This window comes from Melanotaenia boesemani, chromosome 1 (assembly GCF_017639745.1).
Source record: "Melanotaenia boesemani isolate fMelBoe1 chromosome 1, fMelBoe1.pri, whole genome shotgun sequence".
NCBI lineage: Eukaryota > Metazoa > Chordata > Actinopteri > Atheriniformes > Melanotaeniidae > Melanotaenia > Melanotaenia boesemani.
The window spans coordinates 292,109-320,060 of record NC_055682.1 but is presented as its reverse complement, the minus strand read 5'-3'; the positions used below and the strand labels follow the sequence as shown (position 1 = coordinate 320,060).

Below are 27,952 nucleotides of genomic sequence, written 5' to 3'. Positions count from 1 at the left end.
TCTTAATAAACCCTACAAAGAATATTGGATCCTTTTTAAACTGAAATATGACAAGAAATGTACAAATAAAGCTGTTCAGTTCAGCTTTATTTGTACAGCGCTGCTATCTCATCGTGACGCATTCTGGACGTGTGCTGTCAAAAATAGACTCAGCGTGTATGTTTAGTGGCGCGCCGTGGCAAGACGCTTTTGGGATGCTTCTGATACAGACCGTGGCGCTTGGTGTGAACCAAACCATTGAAAAAAATGACCACGAACAGCTGTGGAGGCCACGACACAACCATGGAGCACACGCACCAGTGGAAGTTAGCCTTAATGATAGTACCTCAAATCTAACTGGATGCAGATTACTTGGTGCACACTTGCATCATGCTGTTGGGACGGCAAACCCAAACATGATGTACAGATAAGAGCGAAGGACACAGCAGAGAAGCGATCAACTCCCAGCTCTCCCCCCTCACCAGATCCTCTTCTCCACATCACCAAAGGTCTTCAAAGGATGTCTCTATCCAGGTCTGAACCCCAGCGACCACCATCTACCAAGAAATACAGGGATCCCCCTCCTCATCCTCCTCATCCTCCTCTTAGATCATCTGTCCTGACCGAGCAGGGCACGGGAGGAGGTGCAGGAGGTTCAGAGAGCAGCAGCAGAATTCACAACAAAGATCAGAATCAGAATCAGAAATACTTTATTAATCCCTTGCAGGGAAATTCATGTTTTCAGTACAACCTATCCAAGACTAGACAAAACAACATATAACACAACAGGAACAGGCAGACTGACGGAGCAGCCGTTTCTACAGCGCTCCTTATCTTAGATATAGGTGAAAGGTAACATTAGGGGAGTAAGATGTAGCTGGAGAGGATAAAAAAGGCATCTCCACACTGGGCCTAAGGGCCCATTATTGAGATACAAAAACACTCCTCAGTACATAAAGAACAAAACTCAGACAATCACAACATCAGAAACACGTGGGGTGGGGGGGGGGTCTCCCATCACAGCAAGTCCGGACGCAGCTGACACGAGCGCAGTCCAGTCGACCCGCCACCAGGGAGTGGAAGGAGCGGGGTAAGGAGCAGCCCAGGCAGTGAATCACAGGGGGATGTATCTGTAGTTGTGTACTTGAGTGTGGTGCATGTATGTGTGTGCGTAGAAGTGGGCATATGAACTTTGTCCCAGTTCTCCCTCACAGTCTCTGCCACCTGATGATAGTGGGGCATCCTTGAGGGCTGATCCAGGTTGAAGTCCATCGCCCCTGAAGAGGGTGAGGGGAGGGTGGGGGACTGAGCGTCCATCAACAAAACATTCCAAGGCCAGCACAGGGAGCCAAATTTGATAACAGCATTTGTTTTGGTTCAGGCCAGAGCTGTTTCGTCTGCCTTGAGTCTCTACAGTGGTCCCACTGGCGACTCCAATCATCCGAATTTTGGGTCAGTTTCCATCCAGCCGAGCTGACAACTTCTCCAAGTTGGTGACCACCTCACGTACAAGCCCAGAAATCGCAACCAGTTTGCCATCCAGAACTGGAATAGCCTCCAGTTTACGATTCAGCTCCTGTACCGCCACAGCCTGATTGTTCGTAGCTCGGCACACACCCGCACAGAAATCCGGCAGCTTGCCAGTGACTGCCGACAGTGTCCGAATTTTGCGATATGCCAGGAAACCGCCCGCTCCAAACAGCAGAAACCCAGTTATCATGAAACCGAATGTATAGATGTCCTCAGCGTCCTCGACAGAAAGGATCGACAGACACATGACTTTCCACACTCCCCAGGAATCCATCACATATCCAGCCGAAAACGTTCCGCCAGGGCAAGCAGGCTCCCCTACGCCTGTTTTCCGGTTCGAATAAATTTGGTCGATTGCATTTAGGGACCAACTGATCAGATCCATATCTCAAGATTTAAGTTTTGGAAGGAAATGCAGAGAGAGGCTCAGATAGATGACAGGACAGTAGTACAGTAGTAGGACAGGACAGTAGCAGCAGGGCAGAGTGGGAGAGGGAGGGAGAAGAAAAAGCGTCTGCCTCGGTTGAGAGCCGGAAGTGAGGAGCAAGACACAGAAACAATGGAGCTACTGACTCTGACAGAGAAATACCCAAATATTATTTTGACCCTCCATGAAGTGAAGTGAAGATAACATGACATGATGCGTTCAGGGTCCTTGCTGTAGTTTTGCTACTACTGACAGCTGTTCTGAGATCAAGCCTGGACCCAGTAGGATTCCTGTGTTAGTAAAATAAGGAATCGAACATGATCAGCTTGTGGGGTGAATGGATCTAATCTGTTAACTGTACCTTGTACAACTCAGAATACAACAGAGACCAGAGTAAACTTCATAAAGCTGCTGTACTTAATGTTAGATCTCTGTCCAACAATCACTGTTAGTTAATGACTCATCATTTCTCACAGTTTAGATTTTCTTTTTCTGACAGAAACATGGTTAACAGAAGACACAAGTGCTACAGTTCTTAATGAAACACACCCCCTCATTTTAGTTTTATGAATAAATGTGGAAACGGGAGGAAAGGGGGATGAGAAGCTGCCTTATTTAAATTTTTTTAATTTAATTTTACTTCTTTTGAATATCTTAGTTTTATTTTAAGGTGCATTCCTAAAATCCTATTTCTAATCATCTACAGACGGCCAGGACACTGTGCAAATTTTATTGATGAATTTTCTGAATTATTGTCGGTTATCTCTACTGATTTTAACCATTTCATCTTTTCTTCCATATTAGATATTTGGTTTGTGGCAACATGTAAACCCACATTCGAGGTCACATTCTGGACCTGGTTATTTCAGGGTGTTGATATTTCTTCTGTTGTGGTCGCTGACTCGGCCATGTCTGACCATTTTTGTATTTTGTTTGATTTACTGATCACTCAGAATGTCCAACCAACCTGCTCCTCGGTTAGGAAGAGGTACATTAATGAAAGAACAAGTGCTAAGTTTGTGGAGGCCATAGCTATGTTACCAACAACAACAAGAGCAGTCAGTTGATGGACTCCTGGATCATTTCAATCTGAAAGTCTTGAATGTAATGGATGCTGTTGCACCGATAAGAATCAGGAGCAACTTGAGCAAACAGAAAACACCATGGAGAAACACCACTGTGGTTACCAGCCTAAAAAGAGAAAGCAGAAAAACTGAGCAGAAATGGCGGAAAAATAAACTTCAAATTCACTCAGAGCTGTAGAAACAAAGCCTGCGTAACTATAACAATGAGCTGTGAAGGCCAGAGAGCTGCATTTATCTGGAATGATTAACAGGAACATCAACAATTCTCTCTGTTTGCTATGATTGAAAAACTTACAAATCCTCCTAAACAGATAAGGCAGAATTCCTTTCCACTGAGAAATAAAACCAATTTACAAACGTTTTTAGCCAAAAACTTAAAACAATTAGGCAAAATATTAATTCCACACAGTCAAACAAGAAAATTAGTCTGTGTCTAAAACCCGGAAATAATTCTGATGTTATGTCGCAATTTAAAACGGTTGATTTAAAAATCCTACAAGAAACAGTTTGGCATTTGAAATCAACAACATGCACTCTGGACATGATACCATCCGACTTTTTAAAAACAGTTTTTACCTCAGTAGAAAGTGATCTCCTACTGATAGTTAACAGCTCGCTGGCATCAGGCATTTCTCCCAAGTCACTAAAGATAGCTGCTATTAAGCCTCCTAAAGAAAAGGACTCTAGACGCCTCTATAATGAACAACTATAGACCGTCTCTAACCTCGTTTATTTCCAAGATTATTGAAAAAGTTGTATTTCACCAGCTTCATGACTTTTTAAATGAAAGTGGAAATCTTGATAAATTTCAGTCCGGCTTCCGACCTCATCACAGCCCTGAAACAGCTCTGGTCACAGTGTTAAAAGACTGCTTCTGGTCTAGTATCAGTCCTGGTTCTGGCCCTATATCAGTCCTGGTTCTAGTCCTGTATCAGTCCTGGTTCTGTTGGATCTCAGTGCTGCATTTGATACTGTAGATCACAGAATCCTGTTGCACAGGCTGGAAAACTGGTCTGGATTCTGGAGCGGTCCTTAACTGGTTCAGGTCCTATTTAGAAGGCCGGAGTTATTTTGTTACGATCGGCAGCTATGAATCCGAGGGAGTGGCCATGACTTGTGGCGTCCCCCAGGGGTCAGTCCTTGGACCTCTTCTGTTCAACTTGTATCTGCTCCCTTTGGGTCAAATATTACAGAACTATAGCATTAGTTATCAAAGTTATGCAGATGATACACAACTTTATGTGTCTCTGTCTCCAGACGACTGCAGTCCAATAGACTTATTGTGTCAGTGTCTGGAGCAAATAAACACCTGGATGAAGGAGAATTTTCTAAAATTTAATGAAGACAAAACTGAGATTATTCTGTTTGGTAGCAAAGAGAAAAGAGTCAGCATTGGTAAACACCTGGAGACTCGGGCTCTAAAAATCACCGACCAAGTTGGTAACCTTGGAGTGTTGATAGACTCAGACCTGACTTTCAGCAGCCACATCAAAGCTTCACTAAGAAGCTTTTTACCATCAACAGGATTAAAAGTTTAGTCTCCCAGAAAGACCAAGAGAAACTCATCCATGCATTCATCTCCAGTAGGCTGGATTACTGTAATGGTCTTTTAACAGGACTTCCTAAAAAGAGCATTAAACATCTGCAGCTCATCCAGATGCTGCTGCTGGAGTTTTAACCAGGACTAAGAGATCTGAACACATCACAGCAGTTTTAAAATCTTTACACTGGTTTCCAGTCAGTCATAGAATAGATTTTAAAACCCTTCTGATCATTTACAAATCCCAGAATGGTTCAGGCCCAGAATACATCTGTGATATGTTCAGAGAATATAAACCTAGCAGAGCTCTTAGATCCAAAGACTCTGGTCAACTAGTCCAGACCAGAGTCCAGACTAAACATGGAGAAGCAGCATTTAGCTGTTATGCTGCAAACAAATGGAACAAACTGCCAGTGGAGATTAAACTTTCCAAATATAGACATTTTTAAATCCAGGTTAAAAACATTTCTTTTCTCATGCGACTATGCATGAAATCTGCACGGTAACTTTTTAACTTATCTTTCTTTTAATCATTTTAATGGTATTTATTATTTTATTGTCTTTCCCCACACTGAAATTTTATTTCTTGCATTGTATCTGTTTTATTTCATTAATTGCATTTCTTTTAATCTTTTTAATCTTTTTTTTTATTTTTTTTTATTTTTTATTATTATTGCTTTCAGCACCCTGCTGAAATGTTTTATGTAAAGCACTTTGAATTGTCTTGTACATGAAATGTGCTATACAAATAAATTTGCCTTGCCTTGCCTCAGGGGAGCATGTACAACGTGAAACATATTGGTCCAGGTACAGAACCCTGAGGAACTCTATGACTTTGGTGTGTGAGGAACTTTCATCATTTAAATTAACAAACGGAAATCTATCCAATAAATATGACTTAAACCAGTCTGATGCAGTTCCTTTAATCCCAATAACATGTTCAAGCCTCTGTAACAGAATGTTGTGATCAGTGGCGTTGAATGCAGCACTGAGATCTAACACGATGAGTCCAGATAGGAGTCCTTCATCTGGGACCATGAGATCATTGGTAATCTTCACCAGGTCTGTCTCTGGGCCATGATCACATCGAAATCCCGACTGAAACTCTTCAAACAGCTGCTGTGGATGAGACATCATCAATAGAGGGAAGGACATCATGGGTTCCCTCTCTGTTCCAGCCTTACGCAGGTCTTTCTGATCTACTATTAAACTTTCTTTCCAGAGTAAGTGAGACTCCTCTAGACCAGATCAACGTTTCCTTTCCAGTCGCCTTGATGTCTGTTTTACTGCTTGCAGCTGGGACGTCCAGACGTCTGAACCATCAGAAACTGAGTGAGGTCCAGGTAGCTGAAGCAGTATTCAAGACAGAGCTAATCTTAGGTCTAGGACTGATCAATAGGCCTGAATTGAAGATACAGTAGCTGCCTCATCTCCTACTCGGCCTGTCTGCTGTTTGTGTCTGTTATCCAGATGGTTGACGTGTTATCACCCGTGTGTGTTTGTACGCGTGTGGCAGTCAGCTGCATCGTCTGTCCTGACGATCCAATGTGTTGCAGGAAAACTCACCCTGAAGATCCCCTGGAAGAACCTTTACAGTGACGCCGTCGTCGCCACGTTGGACGGGCTCTACCTGCTGGTGGTTCCTGGAGCAAGTAAGTCCTCATCACCATGACGACCAATGACAGGTCAGAACCATCTGTCTGGTTACCGAGATCTGACAGTTGATAGGCTGCTTCGCTGGCTCTGATCGGGCCAGCAGCTGATTATCTACATGATAAACATCATAAACATCAGCTGATTATCTACATAATAAACATGATAAACATCAGCTGATCATCTACATGATAAACATGATAAACATCAGCTGAGGGGTATTGCACGAAACCAGAATAAAGAAATCCAGGATAATTAAACAAGCCCAGCTTGACCTAGCTTGCGCAGCCTATCCTGGCTTAATTGGTTGCACGTTTGCTGAGCCAGGATGAGAAGGTGCGGCTAGGTTAAGCCAGGTGAAGATAGTTGGGATAAGTGCGTGTGCACGGCATACTGAAGCAGACCTCGCGATCGCTCACAGAATCACCGATGGGGAAATGGATAAAAGTCGCGCGTCCTACGTCACGGCCGCTGAACAACAGCTCCTGACGGAGTTCTCTGACGAAGTTAAGGATATTATAAGGAAAAAAGGCAATACCAATGCCATAAGTAAAGAACGCGAGAGAGCCTGGCAGACAATAGCCGACCGGCTCAATGCGTAAGTAGTCAAAAACTGTACAATTAATAAACAGTGCTCCACTGGAACTGTCATAATTAGACTACAATTAAAAGTTACTTTTCAAATCCACTAACTGTTGTATACTTTAAGAGTGACAAGCAGGTGCATGTTACTCAGGAAATGTAGAGTATGATAAGGTGCAAACAATTATCCACAATGTGTCATTTAATCTATTTTCCTCATGTTACGTTTTTATCTATTTTATCTTTCTGTCCTTCATAAAGGACAAACCTGTCTGGCCATAAAAGGACCTGGCAGCAAGAAAAAATTAAATGTAAGAACATTTTGCAGGCTGGTAAGTGACTCCAAAGTAGATAACCGTGAACAAATGAGGTGAATAGATGAGGTGTCTGCTGACATGTTCAATGTCTGTATGATTGTAGCAGTTAAAAAAAAGCCTATAAACTGGCACAGGGGGCGGCCCACCAAGCCAGGATGTGACTCCAGCAGAGGAACTGGCCTCCATTTAAATAAAGGGAGGCCAGTGATGGAGGGGATCCAGGGAGGGACAATAACTGACTCTGTCCCAGCCACAGAAACTGTCCGCTTCATACAAGGTACACAAAGTACTGCAATTCTACTGCACATGGAACACAATCAAATATAATATAGTGTCTGACTTTGGATAACCTTGCAGTGTCTGGGAACACAATTACACTTTTGGAGCCACCAGAAGATGATCCGGTTAGTACAGTGTCTCGAAATCACAGGCTTGGTATGTTCTGTGAAATCTTAATCCGAGTTCTCTCGCTGCATGTATACGGCAGGGGGAAGGCACATCTGCAGCTGCAGAATGCACGTCTGCAGATGAGGAGACTGTGTCAGTGGAGTCCAGAAGGTTTGAGGCATGTCACTTTTATGGGATTGGCCTGCTTATTTATTCCATGAAGGATATGAAGTCAGTGATGTGGTGCTAATAGAAAATGTGTAGCAGGACCCGGATGCTGCACAGTCTCCTAAGCGGCCTGGTAACATTGTGAGTATTGGCTAAAGTAAATCTACGTTATGCACAAATCCTGCTGTGCTAACTGACATTTCCTTTACAGACTTCACAAACTGTCAGAACGCTTTATTCAGGGCACCTGGAGAGAGAGATAGAGCTGGCAGATGTTAAAAGCTGACTCAAAAAGAGCAAGCTCTAAGGAATGGAGCTGGATCTTGAGATTAAACGCCGGACACTCAGAAAACTGGACCTGGAAATCCAGTAACCGAAAATCTGTATCTCTCAATGACATGGTCATCTCCAAAGGCCAGGGGATGTGAGCTGTCCCTGAAGACTCGTTCACGTCTGAATGCTCCTCTGAGGATGCGGGCTTCCTCATCCAGCACATCCACCAAAAAAGGGCACGCCATTATGAAGAGGGAACTTATAAATGACTGTAGAATAGAATGGAAAAGAGTAATAATACTACACACTCTGCACGGTAACTTTTTTTTTTTTTTTTTTTTTTTAACTTATCTTGCTTTTAATCATTTTAATGTAATTTATTATTTTATTGTGATTATGTGTTGATTATGTGTTGATGCCTTTTACTATTCTAAATATCTGTAATATCTTTGTTTTATGTAAAGCACTTTGAATTGTCCTGTACATGAAATGTGCTATACAAATAAACTGCCTTGCCTTGCCTTGCCTTGCCTTGCCTACAACTCGAATCCATATAAAAAGGCTGTTGCGATTACGAACAGATTTGGATTAAATGTACAGTGACTGTATATGTAATATTTTAATACTGGATGATTAAAATGACGCGCCATACTTAGGAAGACCATGGACATGCTGTAAAACACATTAATTCCTCATAGAATTGACGTTGGACATGCAGGTGACTCGCTAGGATTAATCTTAGCCTGAGCAGTTAGCCTGGTCTGGAGCAGGCTAGCTGCAGCGGATAAATCACCACAGTAACTTGGCCGGGATTAGTTTGAGCTGCTTTCATGCAACTGACTTAGGGCTAAATTCAGCCAGGATAACCAACATATCCCGGCTTAATCCCTTATCTTGGTTTCGTGCAATACCCCTCTGATCATCTACATGATAAACATGATAAACATCAGCTGATTATCTACATGATAAACATAAACATCAGCTGATCATCTACATGATAAACATCAGCTGATCATCTACATGATAAACATCAGCTGATTATCTACAAAATAAACATGATAAACAAACATCAGCTGATCATCTACATGATAAACATGATAAACAAACATCAGCTGATCATCTACATGATAAACATGATAAACATCAGCTGATCATCTACATGATAAACATGATAAACATCAGCTGATCATCTACATGATAAACATGATAAACATCAGCTGATTATCTACATGATAAACATGATAAACATCAGCTGATCATCTACATGATAAACATGATAAACATCAGCTGATTATCTACATGATAAACATAAACATCAGCTGATCATCTACATGATAAACATCAGCTGATTATCTACATAATAAACATGATAAACATCAGCTGATCATCTACATGATAAACATGATAAACAAACATCAGCTGCTCATCTACATGATAAAAATGATAAACATCAGCTGATCATCTACATAATAAACATGATAAACATCCGCTGATCATCTACATGATAAACATGATAAACAAACATCAGCTGATTATCTACATGATAAACATGATAAACATCAGCTGATCATCTACATGATAAACATCAGCTGATCATCTACATGATAAACATCAGCTGATGATCTACATAATAAACATGATAAACAGACATCAGCTGATCATCTACATGATAAAAATGATAAACAAACATCAGCTGATCATCTACATGATAAACATGATAAGCAAACATCAGCTGATTATCTATATGATAAACATGATAAACAAACATCAGCTGATTATCTACATGATAAACAAACATCAGCTGATTATCTACATGATAAACAAACATCAGCTGATTATCTACATGATAAACATGATAAACATCAGCTGATCATCTACATGATAAACATCAGCTGATCATCTACATAATAAACATGATAAACATCAGCTGATTATCTACATGATAAACATGATAAACAAACATCAGCTGATCATCTACATGATAAACATAAACATCAGCTGATCATCTACATGATAAACAGCTGATCATCTACATGATAAACATGATAAACAAACATCAGCTGATTATCTACATGATAAACATGATAAACAAACATCAGCTGATTATCTACATGATAAACATCAGCTAATCATCTACATGATAAACATAAACATCAGCTGATCATCTACATGATAAACATCAGCTGATTATCTACATGATAAACATGATAAACATCAGCTGATCATCTACATGATAAACATGATAAACAAACATCAGCTGATCATCTACATGATAAACATGATAAACAAACATCAGCTGATCATCTACATGATAAACATGATAAACAAACATCAGCTGATCATCTACATGATAAACATGATAAACAAACATCAGCTGATCATCTACATAATAAACATGATAAACAAACATCAGCTGATTATCTACATGATAAACATGATAAACAAACATCAGCTGATCATCTACATAATAAACATGATAAACATCAGCTGATTATCTACATGATAAACATGATATACAAACATCAGCTGATTATCTACATGATAAACATCAGCTGATCATCTACATGATAAACATCAGCTGATTATCTACATAATAAACATGATAAACAAACATCAGCTGATTATCTACATGATAAACATGATAAACATCAGCTGATCATCTACATGATAAACATGATAAACAAACATCAGCTGATCATCTACATTATAAACATGATAAACATCAGCTGCTCATCTACATGATAAAAATGATAAACAAACATCAGCTGATCATCTACATGATAAACATGATAAACAAACATCAGCTGATCATCTACATGATAAACATGATAAACAAACATCAGCTGATCATCTACACAATAAACATGATAAACAAACATCAGCTGATTATCTACATGATAAACATGATAAACAAACATAAGCTGATTATCTACATGATAAACATGATAAACAAACATCATCTATCTAACCCTACCCATGATAAACATGATCTGCGTGGAGGAATGGGCATAAATACCAGCAACAAGAAAGGGGATATAACAAAGTATTGAGATAAACTTTTGTTATTGACCATATACTTATTTTACTGAGGAATTTACCAGTTAATTCATTAAAAATCAGATAATGTGATTTTCTGGATTTTGTTTAATTTCATATAGTCTCTCGTAGTCGAGGTTTACCTATGATGAAAATTACAGGTCTCTCATCTTTTTAGGTGGGAGAACTTGCACAATTGGTGGCTGACTAAATACTGTTTTGCCCCTCTGTAGCTTAAGCCATTCATTCTAGACCCAGCAGAGCGGGACCGGACTGGAGGCCGGAGGTCTAGAAGTGATGCAACACTTAGGAAACATCTAGAGGAGGATTGGTTTCTCTATAAAGGTTTTTTTTTGTGGCATCCCAGTTTCCCCTCCAGACTTTATTACCTGCAGCTCCTTGTCCACCTGGTTAATAGCGGTGATGGTTCCCTCTGCACCTGCAGGACTTCCTCTGAGGACATGGCTACAGCAATGCTGGGTGGAGTCTCTGGCCTCACCCTCTCCACCCACAGCTGGAGCCCCGCCCACCCAGCTGGAACACCAGGAACTAGAAAGAAATATTATTTACCACTAAATAAACTGCTACCAGTCTCAGGTGTATCTGTACATGTTCACTTTCTAAATGAAAACAAAGGACTAAATGAGCTGATCTTCCTCTCTGGCATCTTCCTCTGACACAGCGTTGACAGCATCTCCACCTGCTGCCCTCCTCCACCTTTCTAACCTAGTGATGACCACGCCGTCCCCACCACATAAAACCAGTTCTAGTTTTCCAAGGTGGTCCATCAGGATCTCAGTCCCACATTCTGGAGAAATCCTCTTCTTCCCTCTTTTTCCTCCCGAGCCGTCATGGAAATGATGTGATGAATATGTATTACAGGTGTCCACCTCACCATTTATAGCACCATGTGGGCGGGGCAAGGTGTTCCCTCACGTGCACCCGCTTTAGAGTTAGTTCTGATTTATGAATGGAAACAGGTGGAGGACGTGCGTGCGCACGCTTTTATAAATCTGGAAGTTTTTGTGTTTTCCAACGTATGCCACCTGCACTCTGCTTTGCTATGCTCAGTTTTACAAATGAGGCCCCCAGGTGACCAGAACCAGAACTCACACCTAGTTCTGCTCTTTTTCCTCAGAGATAAAGTACGATGCGGCGAAGGAGGAGCGGTACCAGCAGGAGACCAAGCAGAAGGAGCTCCAGCGGATCGAGGAGGCGCTGCAGACAGCTGTGCGCAGAGGTGAGCCGGTTCGGCCCATTCTGACCTCAGTCTGACCCAGTCTAGACCTGGTCTGACCCTTATCTGCTGCCTCCTTTTTCTGTCCTATTTCTTCTGCTGCTGACTGAAACTTTCTGGTGGTTTTCATCCTAAACCTCAAACCGGTTCCACAGCAGAAACATTAATCAGAACCAAAGTACCAGATTCTGGATCAGCTCAGGAAGTGGTTCTGGAGAAATCTCCTACAGTTCCTTAGGCTAATCACAGAGGAACCTAGGACTGTTGCTTACAACCAGTCCCCTCAGACCGAGTCCCCTAACACCGAGTCCCCCCAGTCTGTTCGGACCGAGTTCCCTCTGACTGAGTCCGTTACAGCCGGAAACTGAATCCATCCCTGACTAGTCATTAGGTTTGAGTCAACCAGGTGCTGGCAACGTTTGAACTAACTGTTAACCAGTTAAACTGCTAACCAGTTAAACTAACTAACCTGCTGTCTGTCCTGTTCATGCTGCGTTCGCTGTCAGCCTCTGAGAGTGGGAATCTGCTGTTCAGTCTGGAGAGGGTTGTTTACAAAGAGCCACTTAATGGTAACACACACACACACACACCTGCTGGTTCTGGTTCTGTGTTTCCGGGCTTTTCTCTGACTAACTGCTGGTTCTGTGTTTCCGGGCTTTTCTCTGACTAACTGCTGGTTCTGTGTTTAATGCTGCCAAAGTCCCAAAAGGACGAAAAAAAAATGAAAAAGTCCAGAAAAGGTTTGAAGAAGCTGAAACATCATGAACACAAAGCAGGTGAGTTTCTGGTACTGACCCAGTCATGTTTCCTCGGGCCGGTTCTGTTCATCTGGTCTGATTCAGGAGCTGAGATCCAGTTACTCTGCTGGTCTCAGGTGTTCAGGTCCAGGTGTGGCTGACCCGGTCTTGGTTCCAGAGCTCTTCAGAACCTGTCTCTCTTCATATTTTTGGTTCTTTCAGAAAAACCTCAGGAGGAGAAAAAGGACACGTTCATGGAGAAACTGGCAACTCAGGTGATTAAAAACCTGCAGGTGAAGATCAGCAGCATCCACCTGCGCTACGAGGATGATGTGAGTACTGATTCAGGTTCTGGTTCTGGTTCTAATGGGTTAGGACAGGTGTAGAGCTGCAGACAGCCGTGAGGTTCAGCTGCTCTGACGTTTGTTTCAGCTGTCAGACCCCCAGCGGCCCATCTCCATGGGAATAACGCTGTCAGAGATCAGCCTTCAGGTGTGTTTACATGCACACACACATGCATGCGCCTCCTACCTGTACAGGTATGCTGACCCGTCGGCTTTATTTTTCAGACCACTGATGAAAACTGGAAGTCATGTTTCCTAAACGAAGCTGCAAAGATCATCTATAAGGTGAGAAGCTCACCTGTGGTGAAATGTTGGTAATGTGTAACAGTTGTTTACGTGTTCATGTTGTTTACGTGTTCATGTTGTTTAAATTTTCATGTTGTTTACGTGTTCATGTTGTTTAAATTTTCATATTTTTTACATGTTCATGTTGTTAACATGGTAATGTTGTTTACATGTTCATATTTTTCACATGTTCATGTCTTTTACATGTTGATGTTTTTTACATGTTCATGTTGTTTACATGTTCATGTTGTTTACGTGTTCATGTTGTTTAAATGTTGATGTCTTTTACATGTTGATGTTTTTTACATGTTCATATTTTTTACATGTTCATGTTTTTTACGTGTTCATGTTGTTAACATGTTCATGCTGTTTACATGTTCATGTTGTTTACGTGTTCATGTTGTTTAAATGTTGATGTCTTTTACATGTTCATATTTTTTACATGTTCATGTTGTTTACATGTTCATGTTGTTTACGTGTTCATGTTGTTTACGTGTTCATGTTGTTAACGTGTTCATGCTGTTTACATGTTCATGTTGTTTAAATGTTGATGTCTTTTACATGTTGATGTTTTTTACATGTTCATGTTGTTTACATGTTCATGTTGTTTACGTGTTCATGTTGTTCAAATGTTGATGTCTTTTACATGTTCACATTTTTTACATGTTCATGTTGTTTACGTGTTCATGTTGTTAACATGTTCATGCTGTTTACATGTTCATGTTGTTTACGTGTTCATGTTGTTTAAATGTTGATGTCTTTTACATGTTCATATTTTTTACATGTTCATGTTGTTTACATGTTCATGTTGTTTACGTGTTCATGTTGTTTACGTGTTCATGTTGTTAACGTGTTCATGCTGTTTACATGTTCATGTTGTTTAAATGTTGATGTCTTTTACATGTTGATGTTTTTTACATGTTCATGTTGTTTACGTGTTCATGTTGTTTACATGTTCATGTTTGTTACGTGTTCATGTTGTTTACATGTTCATGCTGTTTACATGTTCATGTTGTTTACGTGTTCATGTTGTTTACATGTTCATGTTTGTTACATGTTCATGTTGTTTACATGTTCATGTTGTTTACGTGTTCATGTTGTTTACGTGTTCATGTTGTTTACGTGTTCATGTTGTTTACATGTTCATGTTGTTTACATGTTCATGTTGTTTACGTGTTCATGTTTTTTACATGTTCATGTTGTTTACATGTTCATGTTTGTTACGTGTTCATGTTGTTTACATGTTCATGTTGTTTACGTGTTCATGTTTTTTTACATGTTCATGTTGTTTACATGTTCATGTTGTTTACATGTCCATGTTGTTTACATGTTCATGTTCCTTACTTGTTCATGTTGTTTACGTGTTCATGTTGTTTACGTGTTCATGTTTTTTACGTGTTCATGTTGTTAACGTGTTCATGTTGTTTACATGTTCATGTTGTTTACATCTTCATGTTGTTTACGTGTTCATGTTTTTTACATGTTCATGTTGTTTACATGTTCATGTTTGTTACGTGTTCATGTTGTTTACATGTTCATGTTCGTTACGTGTTCATGTTGTTTACGTGTTCATGTTGTTTACGTGTTCATGTTTTTTACGTGTTCATGTTGTTAACGTGTTCATGTTGTTTACATGTTCATGTTGTTTACGTGTTCATGTTGTTTACATGTTCATGTTGTTTACGTGTTCATGTTTTTTACGTGTTCATGTTGTTAACGTGTTCATGTTGTTTACATGTTCATGTTGTTTACATGTTCATGTTTTTTACACGTTCATGTTGTTTACGTGTTTGTGTGCTTGTTCAGCTCGGCCGCCTGGACTGTCTCTGCGCCTACTGGAATGTCAACAGTCCGGTTTTCTACAAACAGTCATGGCAGGAAGTTGTGGTGGGTCACCGCCGCCTGATCCAGATGAAGCATCACATGACTTCCTCCTCCTCTACCTCTTCCTCCTCTCAAATCTTCCTCCTCCTCTTCTTCCAGGATCAGTTGAAGTTTGGAATCAGCACTAAGGACCAGGAGCTTCCTGACTATCACTACAGTGAGTACTGAAGGTAGACACCTGCTGTCTGGTTTTCTAGGTTTTCCAAGAGCTCGATCCCAGGAACAGCTAAGTTACAGAACTGGATCCTTCAGCTCCCAGGACCAAAAGGAAGTTCTGATCCAGGTGGAAGTCCCAGTACTTTGTCCTCGTACTTCATGGAGATAAAATCCAGAATTCCTCTGAGGATAAATGTGTGTTAACATCTGAACTCATTTACACAAGAAGTTCTCTTCTTCTTTCACTTGTTTCTTAACTGGATATATGGTTTTCCTCAGTTCATGTTTGTTTCCTCTACTTTGCCTCATCTTGAATAAAAAACCCTAAATTCTCCAGATAAATTCAGTCCATTTCTCCCTGAAGTTTTCAGGCCGATCTTTGCATCGGCTAAAATGTGCATCAACCCCAGCGCAGAGCTGGAAATGAAGTCTCCGAAGGCAACACTTCACCTCGAGGTCCAGAACATTGGCATCGAGATCACCAAACCACAGGTAATGTGCAGAAGGGTCAGAGTTGGGGACGTTGTGAGGGAGCAGGAACACAGGCTTGGGAAGTTAAGAGAGATGGAGACATGTGAGACAGTTGTCTTCTCTGTGTCCTCTGCAGTACCTGACCATGGTGGAGCTGCTGGAGTCCATTGATTGCATGGTGAAAAACGCCCCCTACAGGAAATTCAGACCCGATGTCCCCGTCCACCGAAACGCTAAACTCTGGTCAGTTTTTTTTCCTAACTAACGAAAGTAGAGAAAAGAAAGAGTTAGGGATAAAAGAACGAGGAGAACAGTGAAGAGAAGGCGGCCCAGAGACCTGGAAGAACCGCAGGCCTCAGCAGGCACCGGCTATCCAGGTCAGCCAAAGTGAAGCACCCAGGGCCCTGAGAGCCCAGAGGTGTAGCAGTAGTAATAACATAAATATATTACTAATACTGCAACTACAGTAATAATACTACTACAAATATATAACAGTAATACTATGAAGTATAAAAGATATAATACAAATATATATATGGTAGCCTAGTGGTTACAGAGGTGGTCTTCGGTCTGGAGAACCTGGGTTCAAATCCCCAGGCTGGCAATTAAGGTGAAAACCACTGTGGGTCCTTGAGCAAGACCCCTAACCCCAGACTGCTGCCGGAATCTGGCAGACCCCTACTCCTAGCAACCAGGATGGGTTAAATGAAGGGAATTTCCCCACTGTGGGGCTAAGAAAGGATTAGTATTATTATATTATTATTAATACTTAAAATATGTTAGTTATACTACAAACATAATACTAATACTACCAAAGTATAATAGTAATACTACAAATATATTGGTAATATTACAATTATGATAGTAATACTACAACTATATTAACACTGCAAATTATAATAGTAATTATGCAAATATAATGCTAATACTACAAAATATAATAGTAACACTACAAAGTATAATAACAACACTACAAAGTATAATAGTAATACTACAAATACAATAGTAATACTACAAATATAATAGTAACTTTACACACCCTATATAGTATATTATTTATTATCGTCATCCATCCATCCATCCATCTTTCTATCTTTCTATCTTTCTTCTGCCGCTTATCCGGAGTCGGGTCGCGGGGGGAGCTGCCTAAGCAGGGAAACCCAGACTTCCCTCTCCCCAGCCACATTTACGAGCTCATCCAGAGGGATCCCGAGGTGTTCCCAGGCCAGCCGAGAGATGTAGTCCGTCCAGCGTGTCCTGGGTCTTCCCCGGGGCCTCTTTCCGGTGGGACGTGCCCAGAATACCTCACCAGGGAGGCGTCCAGGAGGCATCCTAACCAGATGCCCGAGCCACCTCCTCTGGTTCCTCTTGATGTGGAGGAGCAGCGGCTCTACTCTGAGCCCCTCCTGGATCACCGAGCTTCTCACCCTATCTCTAAGGGAGAGCCTGGCCACCCTCGTACAAGGGGGTCCGGCATTCCATACTCCCGGAGTTCCCCCCACAGGAGTCCGAGGGGGACACGGTCAAACACCTTCTCCAAGTCCACAAAACACATGTGGACTGGTTGGGTGAACTCCCATGCCCCCTCAAAGACCCCGAAGAGGGTGTAGAGCTGCTCCACTGTTCCACGACCGAGACGAAAACCACACTGCTCCTCCTCAATCTGAGGTTTGATTATCCGACGGACCCTCCTCTCCAGCACCCCTGAATAGACCTTACCAGGGAGGCTGAGGAGTGTGATCCCCCTGTAGTTGGAGCACACCCTCCGGTCCCCCTTTTTGAAGAGGGGGACCACCACCCCAGTCTGCTAGTCCAGGGGAACTGTCCCCGATGTCCACGTGATGCTGCAGAGGCGTGTCAGCCAAGACAGCCCTACAGCATCCAGAGCCTTAAGGAACTCTGGGTGGACCTCATCCACCCCCGGGGCCTTGCCACCGAGGAGCTTTTTAACCACCTCAGCGACCTCAGCCCCAGAGATGGGAGAGCCAGCACCAGCCAGCCCAGACTCTGCTCCCTCATCGGAAGACGTGTTGGTGGGATTTAGGAGGTCTTCGAAGTATTTCCTTCACCACGGGAGGAGAGGCCTATGTCACCCTTGGGGGCTGAGCCCCATGGGCAAAGGCCCGGCCACCAAGTGCTCCCCTCCGTGCCCCACCTTCGGGCCTGGCTCCAGAGAGGAGTGCCCCGGTGACCCATGTCCGGGCATGATATTTATACTACATAATATTTATACTACAAATATAATAGTAATACTGCAAAGTATAGCTAATATTACATCACCATGTGTTTCCAGCCCAGGTTTGAGGAGCCGGAGACAGTGGTTGTTCCAGCTATTGATATGTAATATGATGATGACGATAGTATGATGGATTTATTTCTGGTTCGACGCAAATAAACGACAGTGGAAATAAATTTGTTTGGTGATTGGATCCTGCATGGAGTACAGGGTCGGGTGAAGGTAGCCACTGGGTGAGAAACAATCCCTGAATGTGGAAAAAGATGCATACAGGTGATGTCTGTTTTCTCTGCCTCCATCAGGTGGAGGTATGGCTTCAACAGCATCATGGAGGTCCACATCCGCCGCTTCAATCGCATGTGGTCCTGGTCCAACATCAGGCAACACCGGGAGAACCTGAAAGCCTACAAAACCGCCTACAAGACCAAGCTACTGATCCAGAGCAAGCCAGGCCTGGACAACGAGCTCCACATCCAGGCGAGTGACAGCACAGTCAGACCACACCCACCAAAAGTGGGCGACACGTGCACAAGTGACGGTCGGTCTCACCTGGAAACTTCCTGTGTGGACGGGTCAGAGGTGGTTGGGTTGGGACGGGTTAGAGTTAAATCAACACTCCGACTGGTGTCCAGATTTTCATGAGCTTGTTTCCTTTTTCGGTTTGGACCAAGTCACCTTCACAGAACCAAATGTTTTCTAAAGTTATCTAATGAATGTACATCAAGAGTTCGGAATCTGTCTGTCAGCCGAGAATGTCTGATCACATGATCAGGTGATCACTGAAGTTTGTGTCTGTGTGTCCGACCAGGATCTGGAGAAAGTTCTGGATGTGTTCAACATTACCTTGGGTCGGCAGCAGGCCCAGATGGAGGTAATCACAATTAAGCTGCTCTGCAGTTCGAACTGAGTCCCGTTTGTTGAGCCTCTGCTGGACTCCTTCTTGCAGGTGATCCGATCAGGACAGAAGGTGGGTGGGAAGAAGTCGGGTGGCCAGAAGACAGGGGGGGGCTTCTTCAGCGGCTGGTTTGGAAGGAAGATGAAGAAGGAGGAGCAGGAGCAAGAGGAGAGCCAGGAATTTGAGAGTAAGTCCGGATTAATTTAAAGGTTTTCACCACTGTCACCTAAGCTTTGTCTAAACTTTCTTCAGTTAAACAAAAAATAAACTGAGGCGATTAAACGATTAAAGGTCATCACAGAGCTTCAGTCTGACCAGATGCCCGAGCCACCTCCTCTGGCTCCTCTCGATGTGGAGGAGCAGCGGCTCTACTCTGAGCCCCTCCCGGATCACCGAGCTTCTCACCCTATCTCTAAGGGAGAGCCTGGCCACCCTCGTACAAGGGGGTCCGGCATTCCATACTCCCAGGAGTTCCCCCCGCAGGAGTCCTCGGGGCACACGGTCAAACGCCTTCTCCAAGTCCACAAAACACATGTGGACTGGTTGGGCGAACTCCCATGCCCCCTCAAAGACCCCGAAGAGGGTGTAGAGCTGGGACCTCTTGACCCAGTATGAACCTACCAGAACCCTCAGGTCATCTGGATCCAGTTTCTTATCAGTTCCAGAGTCAGAACCAGACATGGAGAAGCTGCATTCAGCTTCTATGCTCCACATGTCTGGAACAAACTCCCAGAAAGCCTCAGATCAGCTGAAACACTCAGTTTATTTAGATCCAGGTTAAAGACCCACCTGTTCTCTGCTGCATGGACTAGTTTTTATTTAGAGTCCAGATCTGGATCTGGTTCTTTAAGCTGGAATCATGTTTTAATATTGTCTTTCCCCACACTGGAACTTTATTTCTTGCATTTTATCTATTTTATTATCTTCCTTCTGTTTTTATTTCATTAATTAAATTTCTTTTAATCTGTGTTTTTTAATGTACTTGAATAAAGCACTTTGAATTGTCTCGTACATGAAATGTTCTATAAAAATTAACTTGCCTTGCCACTGTCACCTGGTTCTAATTTTGTGTTACCGTGGTTCAGGTTCAGGTCTGGACCAGATTATGACTCCTGAGGAGAAGGAGAAACTCTATACAGCCATTGGCTACAGCGGCAGCTCCCACAACCTGACTTTACCCCGACAGGTAGCCTCACTTGAATTGAATTGAACTGAATTGAATTGAACTCAAACTTTATTGTCATTACAACAAGTGCAACGAAAATATCAGGATAACCCGTCCAAAAGTAGACAGCAACAACATATAAGCATGAACAGGATCAGGCAGACGGGGGCAGCAGCTGCTGGGCCCCTTTTCACAGATGGAAAAAGATAACATGAGGAATAGAAAAACGGGCCTGAACAGGCCAAAAAAACACACCTCAGTACATAAATCACATGTTCAGACAGTCACAACATAAGAAAACACATGGTGGGGGGGTGCATTCAATCTGCCCGCCACTCGGGAGTGGAGGGAGGGGGGGAAGGGACCCACCAAGGCGGTGAAATGCAGCAAATCCAGTCTGGTTCTAAACATAGCGCCACCATATATAAAGTAAGGAGGGTGAAACGGTTCAATGCTGCCAGATAAATAACACAGCTTAGCATCCAAGAGGAACTGGTTCCACTGATTCAGGTTGAAAGTTAATGGTCAGTAACTGGTTCCACTCACTAGAGGTCAGACAGGGATCATTTACTTTTTTTGGAAACCAGCAGGACTCATTCAAAACTGGACCAGAACCAGGTCTGCATATCAGCGAAAAATAGAGTTCATGCATTGGCCAGCTCACCTGCTTACAGTCTAAGAGATGATCCAGGTATGTTGTGGGCGGGGCCATTTCTGATGCTGCTGATGTTTACCTTTTTCAGTACGTTGTCGTGGTCGTCACCTTCCAGCTGCTGAAAACTTCGGTGACGGTCAGAGAGCATCACAAAGTCCCAGAGATCCTGAAGGTCCAGATGATCAACCTCAGCACCAAAATCTGTCAGAGACCTGGAGCCCAGGCTGTCAGGTGACCTGTTTGTTCTGATCCAGTCTGAACCACAACCATTTCAGACCCACACCTTCTGAAGTTCTGCTTCAGCAGCAGGCCCAAAACTGTATTCTGAAGTTCTGGTTCTGACAGTAGGTCCAGAACCTCGTCTGAAGTTCTCTTTCTGATAGCATAAGGGAATGTCAGAGGAGCTTCCTGTCAGAACCTGGACTTGGGGTTTTTGATGACTGGTAGTACCAGGACTTGGGGTCTTTGCTAAGAAGTAGAACCAGGACTTGGGGTCTTTGCTAAGAAGTGGAACCAGGACTTTGGGTCTTTGCTAAGAAGCAGAACCAGGACTTGGGTTGTTTGCTAAGAAGTAGAACCAGGACTTTGGGTCTTTGCTAAGAAGCAGAACCAGGACTTGGGTTCTTTGCTAAGAAGTAGAACCAGGACTTGGTATATTCCTGTCTAAGGTCTGACTGGGGGATGGCGGAGCTCCGCACACTTTCAGTCAGCAGTCTGAGTTGTGGTGGTCCTGCAGGGTAGAGGCGGCGTTGGAGCACTGGTACGTCACTGGGCTGCAGCAGCAGGGCGCGGTGCCCTCGCTCATCGCCTCGGTGGGGGATTCGTCATCGTCTCTGTTAAGTGTAGTCTTTGAGCTGAACCCGGAGGAGAGCAGCGCCGACCAGCTGCTCAGAGTCCATTCTCAGCCCGTGGAGATCATCTATGATGCGGTAACCTAAGTCCATCCTCACCTGAAAAACCTTCATGAAGTGGCCGCTCTGACCTCCAGATGTTTCTCACTGTCACCTAGGTGACGGTCAACAGTCTGGTGGACTTCTTTAAGACGGGGAAAGGTGTGGACCTTGAGGTCCTGACCTCGGCAACACTGTCAAAACTGGAGGAGATCAAAGAGAAAACTGCTACAGGTGAGTTAGCAGGTGATGTTCTAACTGATTAGACCAAACAATCTACATCAAACCATCTAGACCGAACCATCCCAACCAAAACCATCCAGACTAAACCATCCAGGCCAAACTACCGAGACTAAACCATTTACACTGAAACCATCTAGACCAAACCAACCAGACCAATATGGATGTTCATATCACCTAAGATAATATCAGCAGGGGGATGTGCAGGAAATCGTGAGAACTATGGGAGGTGATTTTAACATTATACTGGACAAACATAGAACCACAGGAGCTCATCGAGTCTGGAAATCCTCAGAAACTGTTTAACATGAAAGATTTTGGTCTCAGTGATGCTTGGCGCTCTCACCATCCCACACTAAGAGAATACACCTTCTTCTCTTCAGTCCACCATTCCTATTCTAGATTAGATTATTTCTTAACTAGCAGCTCGCTGATGAATGACATGTCAGAAATCAGAATCCATCCTATTAGCATTAGTGATCACGCACCAGTATCATTCACTCTGAGAAGTAAGAGCAATAAACCAGCAACTAGAAACTGGAGATTTAATACGTCATTACTTAAAGATCCTGAGTTTATCAGCTACTTTAAAAGAGAATGGTCCTTATATCTAGAAAATAACGACTTGCCAGAAACTTCAGCGTGTGTTCTTTGGGAAGCAGGAAAAGCAGTAATGAGAGGGAAAATAATTTCCTTTTCTTCTCATAAGAAAAAGAAGGAAACTTTGAGAATTTCAGAGTTAGAACTCAGAATTAAATCCTTAGAGGAGCTTACCATGTCTCCCCAGAAGAGCACACACTAAATGCTATAAGGAAAGCTAAACTTGAACTTAATGAAATAATAGATAAAAAGACACAATTCTTGGTGCAAAGACTTCGCTTGGAGAATTTTGAGCATGGCAACAAATCTGGAAGGTTCCTGGCTAATCAGTTAAAAACAAACAAGGAGAAAACAACCATCTCCTCTGTCAGAGATCCAGAAGGAAACATCAGCCACGACCCTGACAAGATAAATAACACTTTCAAAGAATTCTATAAAACATTAAATACATCACAACTAACTACAACAGATGACAATATTGATCAATTTCTTAGTAACATCAATCTTCCACAATTAAAACATGAAAATAAAATAACCCTGGATTCAACTCTTTCAGTCGGTGAACTCCATGAATCTCTGCAGCATATGCCCAACAATAAAGCTCCAGGTCCACAGGGTCCTGATCCAGGTCCAGATGGTCCAGGTCCAGGTGGTCCAGGTCCAGATGTTTACCCAGCAGAATTCTACAAAGAATTCTGGACAATGCTGGCACCCACTTTCTACAATATGATATTAGAAATAAGGGAAAAACAAAAAATACCTTCAAATATGAACCTAGCCAATATTACTCTACTATTAAAACCAGGTAAAGACCCGACACTTCCATCAAGTTACCGTCCAGTTTCACTAATAAATGTAGATTTTAAAATAATTAGCAAAGCTTTGGCCAGAAGGATAGAAAAAATCACTACTCTAATAAAACATCCTAACCAAACAGGCTTTATTAAATGTAGACATTCCTCTACTAACATGCGTAGATTAATTAACATCATAGATTATTCTACTCTACATAATCTGGAATCCACAGTCATTTCTTTAGACGCAGAAAAAGCATTTGAACGAGTACACTGGAAATTTTTATTTGCAACGTTAAACAAATTTGGGTTTGGGTCATCTTTCATAGATTGGATAAAAATATTATATAACAACCCAAATGCATGTGTGAAGACCAATGATCAAACCTCTCCAAGCTTCTGTTTGCAGAGAGGAACCAGACAGGGCTGCCCGCTTTCTCCATCACTCTTTGCTATTTTTATTGAACCCCTAGCTGCTGCCATAAGACAAAATAAAGAGATTAAAGGAATCCATGCCAACAATATAGAACATAAGATAAGTCTTTATGCTGATGACGTATTACTTTTCCTCCAGAATTCACCGACATCTCTCCCCCAGACAATCACACTTATTAACACATTCTCATCAATATCTGACTACTCTATTAACTGGCCTAAGACTATTATTATGCCCATCAACTGTGTCCTACAAAACTTACCCAATACTACAATACAGTCTGGAAACATTAGATATCTAGGCATAAACATTTCCCCCAGGTTATCAGACCTAACAAAGCTAAATTATGTTCAGCTACTTAAAGCAATAGAGGATGATCTCTCACGGTGGAGGCGCTTACCCATATCACTCATGGGGAGGGTTGCCACAGTTAAAATGATGGTTCTATCTAAAGTAAACTACCTGTTTTCAATGAGACCCACTAAACCATCCTCCAGCTGGTTTAAGTCACTGGACTCACATATATCTAAATTTTTATGGAAAAATAAGCCATCACGTATCAGTCTAAAAACTTTACAACAGACTAAAGATAGAGGCGGATTGGAGCTACCCAACTTGTTTTCTTAGCTAACAAGCTGCAGTATATCTCCAAATGGCTTAAACCTAGCAGTCTGGATGAAACATGGTTAGATGTAGAGCAAGCATTGTGTGAGGATCTGTTTATCTCTGACCTGCCATTCATCAGCTCAACCATCAAAACACATCAGTGTTTTAAAAGCATTAATATCAGTTCCTCTTTAGTGGCTTGGTGGGAATTTCTAAAAATAACCAAATCCTCACTTTTTCCATGTAAGTTTACACCCCTCTGGAACAACCCTGACATCCTGCAAAATAAAAAGCTGTTTGACTTCACTCAATGGAAAAATAAAGGAATAAAACAGTTTTATCACGCTGTGACTCTCGAGAGCACGTTTGTGACTTGCAGCAGCAGATTCAGGAAGTTGTAATCGCTAAGTTGAGGTTGTAAAGCAAAATGAACACACAAAAAAAATTTAATTACAAGTAAGCTATGGAAGATAATTTGTCAGATGGACTACTTTTTCTTTGTAACTTCAATTCGGTTCACGTGTGTGAGTTTTCTTTACAGCAGAAAATTTTGACATACAAGTTCAGATTTTTGATGCGCAATTTCTCACATTGTATTCTATAAGTTTTCACATCAAATCTACAAGTTTGTTCATTTTGGCACATTTTTACCTTCATATGTCTGTCTCCTCAAAGAACCATTTAGCTGAATCTCATTCCCTCTGGTCCCCTGTGCTTAGCTCCATCACTTAGTGTAGGTGGAGGACTGTGACCTCGTTGCTATGGGTTGCTATGCTGTTTGTGTGTGTGCGTATGCATGTGCTAGGATGAGTGGGAGTGTGTAAGATCAAAGGGGAGTAGGTGGGGTGGGGAGGGATGACATGACCCTATGGGGGGCCTGGGGGTGGTGCGCCATGGATCTGGGCTCTTCCACTATTCTCCTTCCACTCCTCTCCTTCGCCATGTCTGGTGGGTGGGTGTCTTCTGGGGTCGGTGGCGGCTCGTTGGCTGCGGTCGCTGCGCGGCCTGGTCGTCGGGGGCAGCTGCCTCTGGCCTGTCTTGCCCTGGGGGACCTCCTGGGGAATGGCGGTGCCTAGTACTGCTAGCAGCTCACCATCTGGAGGGAGGTTCTCTTCCCTTCGGACTTCCCCTCTTCTTCCCCACTCTTTATCTCTCTTACATCCACAAATAGACACACACACACATAGGGATTTGGGAGGCGTGCACGTCATGCGGGGTGTAGCCGGGGGGGCCACCCAAGTGGCTTCCTTAGCTGCGCCCTGTGGCGACTCACTTCTTGGTTTAAATTACACTTAGACATCAAAACACCAACACAACACACTAACAACTTCTGGGGGGCATGTCATGTAGTGCATGGAGGGCGGGACTACTAACATGACCTTGCTCCCAGCACATCATGGTCACTGCCCCCCAGTTTTACTTGCAAGAAACACACTCACCACAAACAGTCATGAGCGGGGAGGAGGACAATGGGGACACTTCACACCCCTGTTCCCCGGGGTGCCGCCAGGGGCGGGTAGGGGAGGTGGTTGCCCTGGGGACTGGAAACCGGGGTGGCTGCGCTGATGAGGGTTTGCTGATCTTGGGGGATGCCCGGTCGGGCACATCTGGGTGGGAGGTGATGGGGGGTGGCTGGGGATGGCGGTGAGGGCCGGATCTGGGGCTCGCCATTCTCTGGTCCGCCAGGGATGTCTCCGACAGGGCATGGTGGGAAGGGAGGGGGGTTAGGGAGTGAGAGTGGGAGGGTTGTATGCTGTGTGAGTGTTTATATTGTGTTTCTGTGTGTGTGCACTTGGGGGGGTAGTGTGCCGTGGGTCTGGGCTCTCTCCGCTGTCCCCATCCTCTCATTCCTCGTTAGGCATGGTACCTTGTGGGGTCGGTGGCGGCTCATTGTCTGCAGTCTCTGTATGGCCTGGTCGTGGGGGGGCGGCCTCTCCTGGCCTTTCTTGCCTTGGGGGACCTCCTGGGGAGCTGGGGTGCCTAATGCCACTAGAGGCTCAACATCCAGAGGGAAGTTTGCTTCCCTCTGGACTTACATCCCCGGACCCCTCTTACTTCCCGCTCTCTCTGTCTCACACACACACACACACGTAGGGAGTTGGGAGGCGTGAAGCCATGCGGGGTGGAGTGGAGGGGGCCATTCAGTGGTCTCCTTGGATGCACCCCATGGCGACTCGCCTCTCAGTTTTAATTGCACCTAGACAAAACACAAGAAACACAACACACAAACAACACCTGGGGGACGTGTAATGCGGTGCGTGTCGGGCCGGCTCACGGCTCATTGCGGTCACTGCCCCTCAATTTTAATTGAAGAGGGGCAGTGCTGCTGAGGGCCCGGGTCTCTGGCCCTGGTCTGCCTCTGGCCTCCGTCTTCCTCATCCTCTGCATGCTGACACAGTCACTGAGTAATCTAGTGGGTTTTTATACTAAGAGATAATTCTTCTTTTTATTTTTCCTGTGAGTTAGTATCTGGTCGCTGTTATGTCTTTTTGATTTGGTTATTATTTAAAAACTCTTAATGACTAGCAGCCCTGTTTTTTCTGTGTGTGTGTTTCTGTTTTTGTAAAAGTTGTAGGAAATTTTCTGGTGTGTTCATGTACAGGTGTAACAGTTTGTTGTCTGGTGATGGTATGGATTGAAGGGTCGTTTCCTTCTGTCTTTGATCTTTTTGTCTCCTTTCTTCTTTCCTTTTTGCTCTTTTTGCTATTTTCCATCTTTTTCTGTCCCCTCCGGTCAGGTCCAGTAAGATTACATAGATTCCGTGATTCAAAGTAAATAAATAAATTAATCAATCACATTATCAAGAGGAGCCTAACCCATAGGCCTCTCCTTGGGAGTTCAAATTTGTTCAGCACGAGCAGCAACCAGATTATCATTTTGCTGCTATGATGCTGGACAGGTTTTAAAAAAAAGGGAAGTCGTGAGAAGATTTGACATCAGGGATGAAAGATGAGCTTGGTTTTGGTGGCTGGTCAATGAGAAATGGACTTATACAGCACTTTTCCAGTCAACTTGAATACTCAAAGAGCTTTACACTGCATCTCAAAGTCACCCATTCACACACACACATACACACACACACACAGTCATACCCAGAACGACACATTGGGGGGAAATACAGAGTTCAGTGTCTTGCCCAGAGAGACTTAGGCATGTAGTCAGGTGAAGCTTGGACTCTATCCACCACCGCCGGTTGGAAGATGACTGCTCTCCCTCCTGAGCCACAGTCAACCCATGCCTGTAAGGATAGGTCTAGGTCGCTGGGGTAAATGACTGACAGGCCGCCACTGCAACCTTTACTGCAGCTTTCTGGAAGTAGCTCTATCCTCAGGACAGCTCTCATT

The 27,952-nt window shown here is 43.2% G+C and overlaps 1 protein-coding gene across 1 annotated transcript in view; it reads left to right on the top strand.

Annotated features, from left to right (window-relative positions):
- The window catches only part of LOC121639658 (vacuolar protein sorting-associated protein 13C-like), a 271,744-nt gene that overhangs the window by 16,290 nt on the left and 227,502 nt on the right, over nt 1–27,952 (top strand). Inside the window, 16 exon segments of the mRNA XM_041985039.1 lie at nt 6,118–6,213; nt 12,116–12,217; nt 13,174–13,283; nt 13,384–13,443; nt 13,521–13,580; nt 15,387–15,467; nt 15,564–15,621; nt 15,985–16,112; nt 16,228–16,334; nt 18,630–18,804; nt 19,136–19,198; nt 19,274–19,409; nt 20,308–20,408; nt 21,131–21,273; nt 21,779–21,971; nt 22,052–22,166. Of these exon segments, the coding sequence (XP_041840973.1) occupies nt 6,118–6,213; nt 12,116–12,217; nt 13,174–13,283; nt 13,384–13,443; nt 13,521–13,580; nt 15,387–15,467; nt 15,564–15,621; nt 15,985–16,112; nt 16,228–16,334; nt 18,630–18,804; nt 19,136–19,198; nt 19,274–19,409; nt 20,308–20,408; nt 21,131–21,273; nt 21,779–21,971; nt 22,052–22,166 (1,728 nt within the window).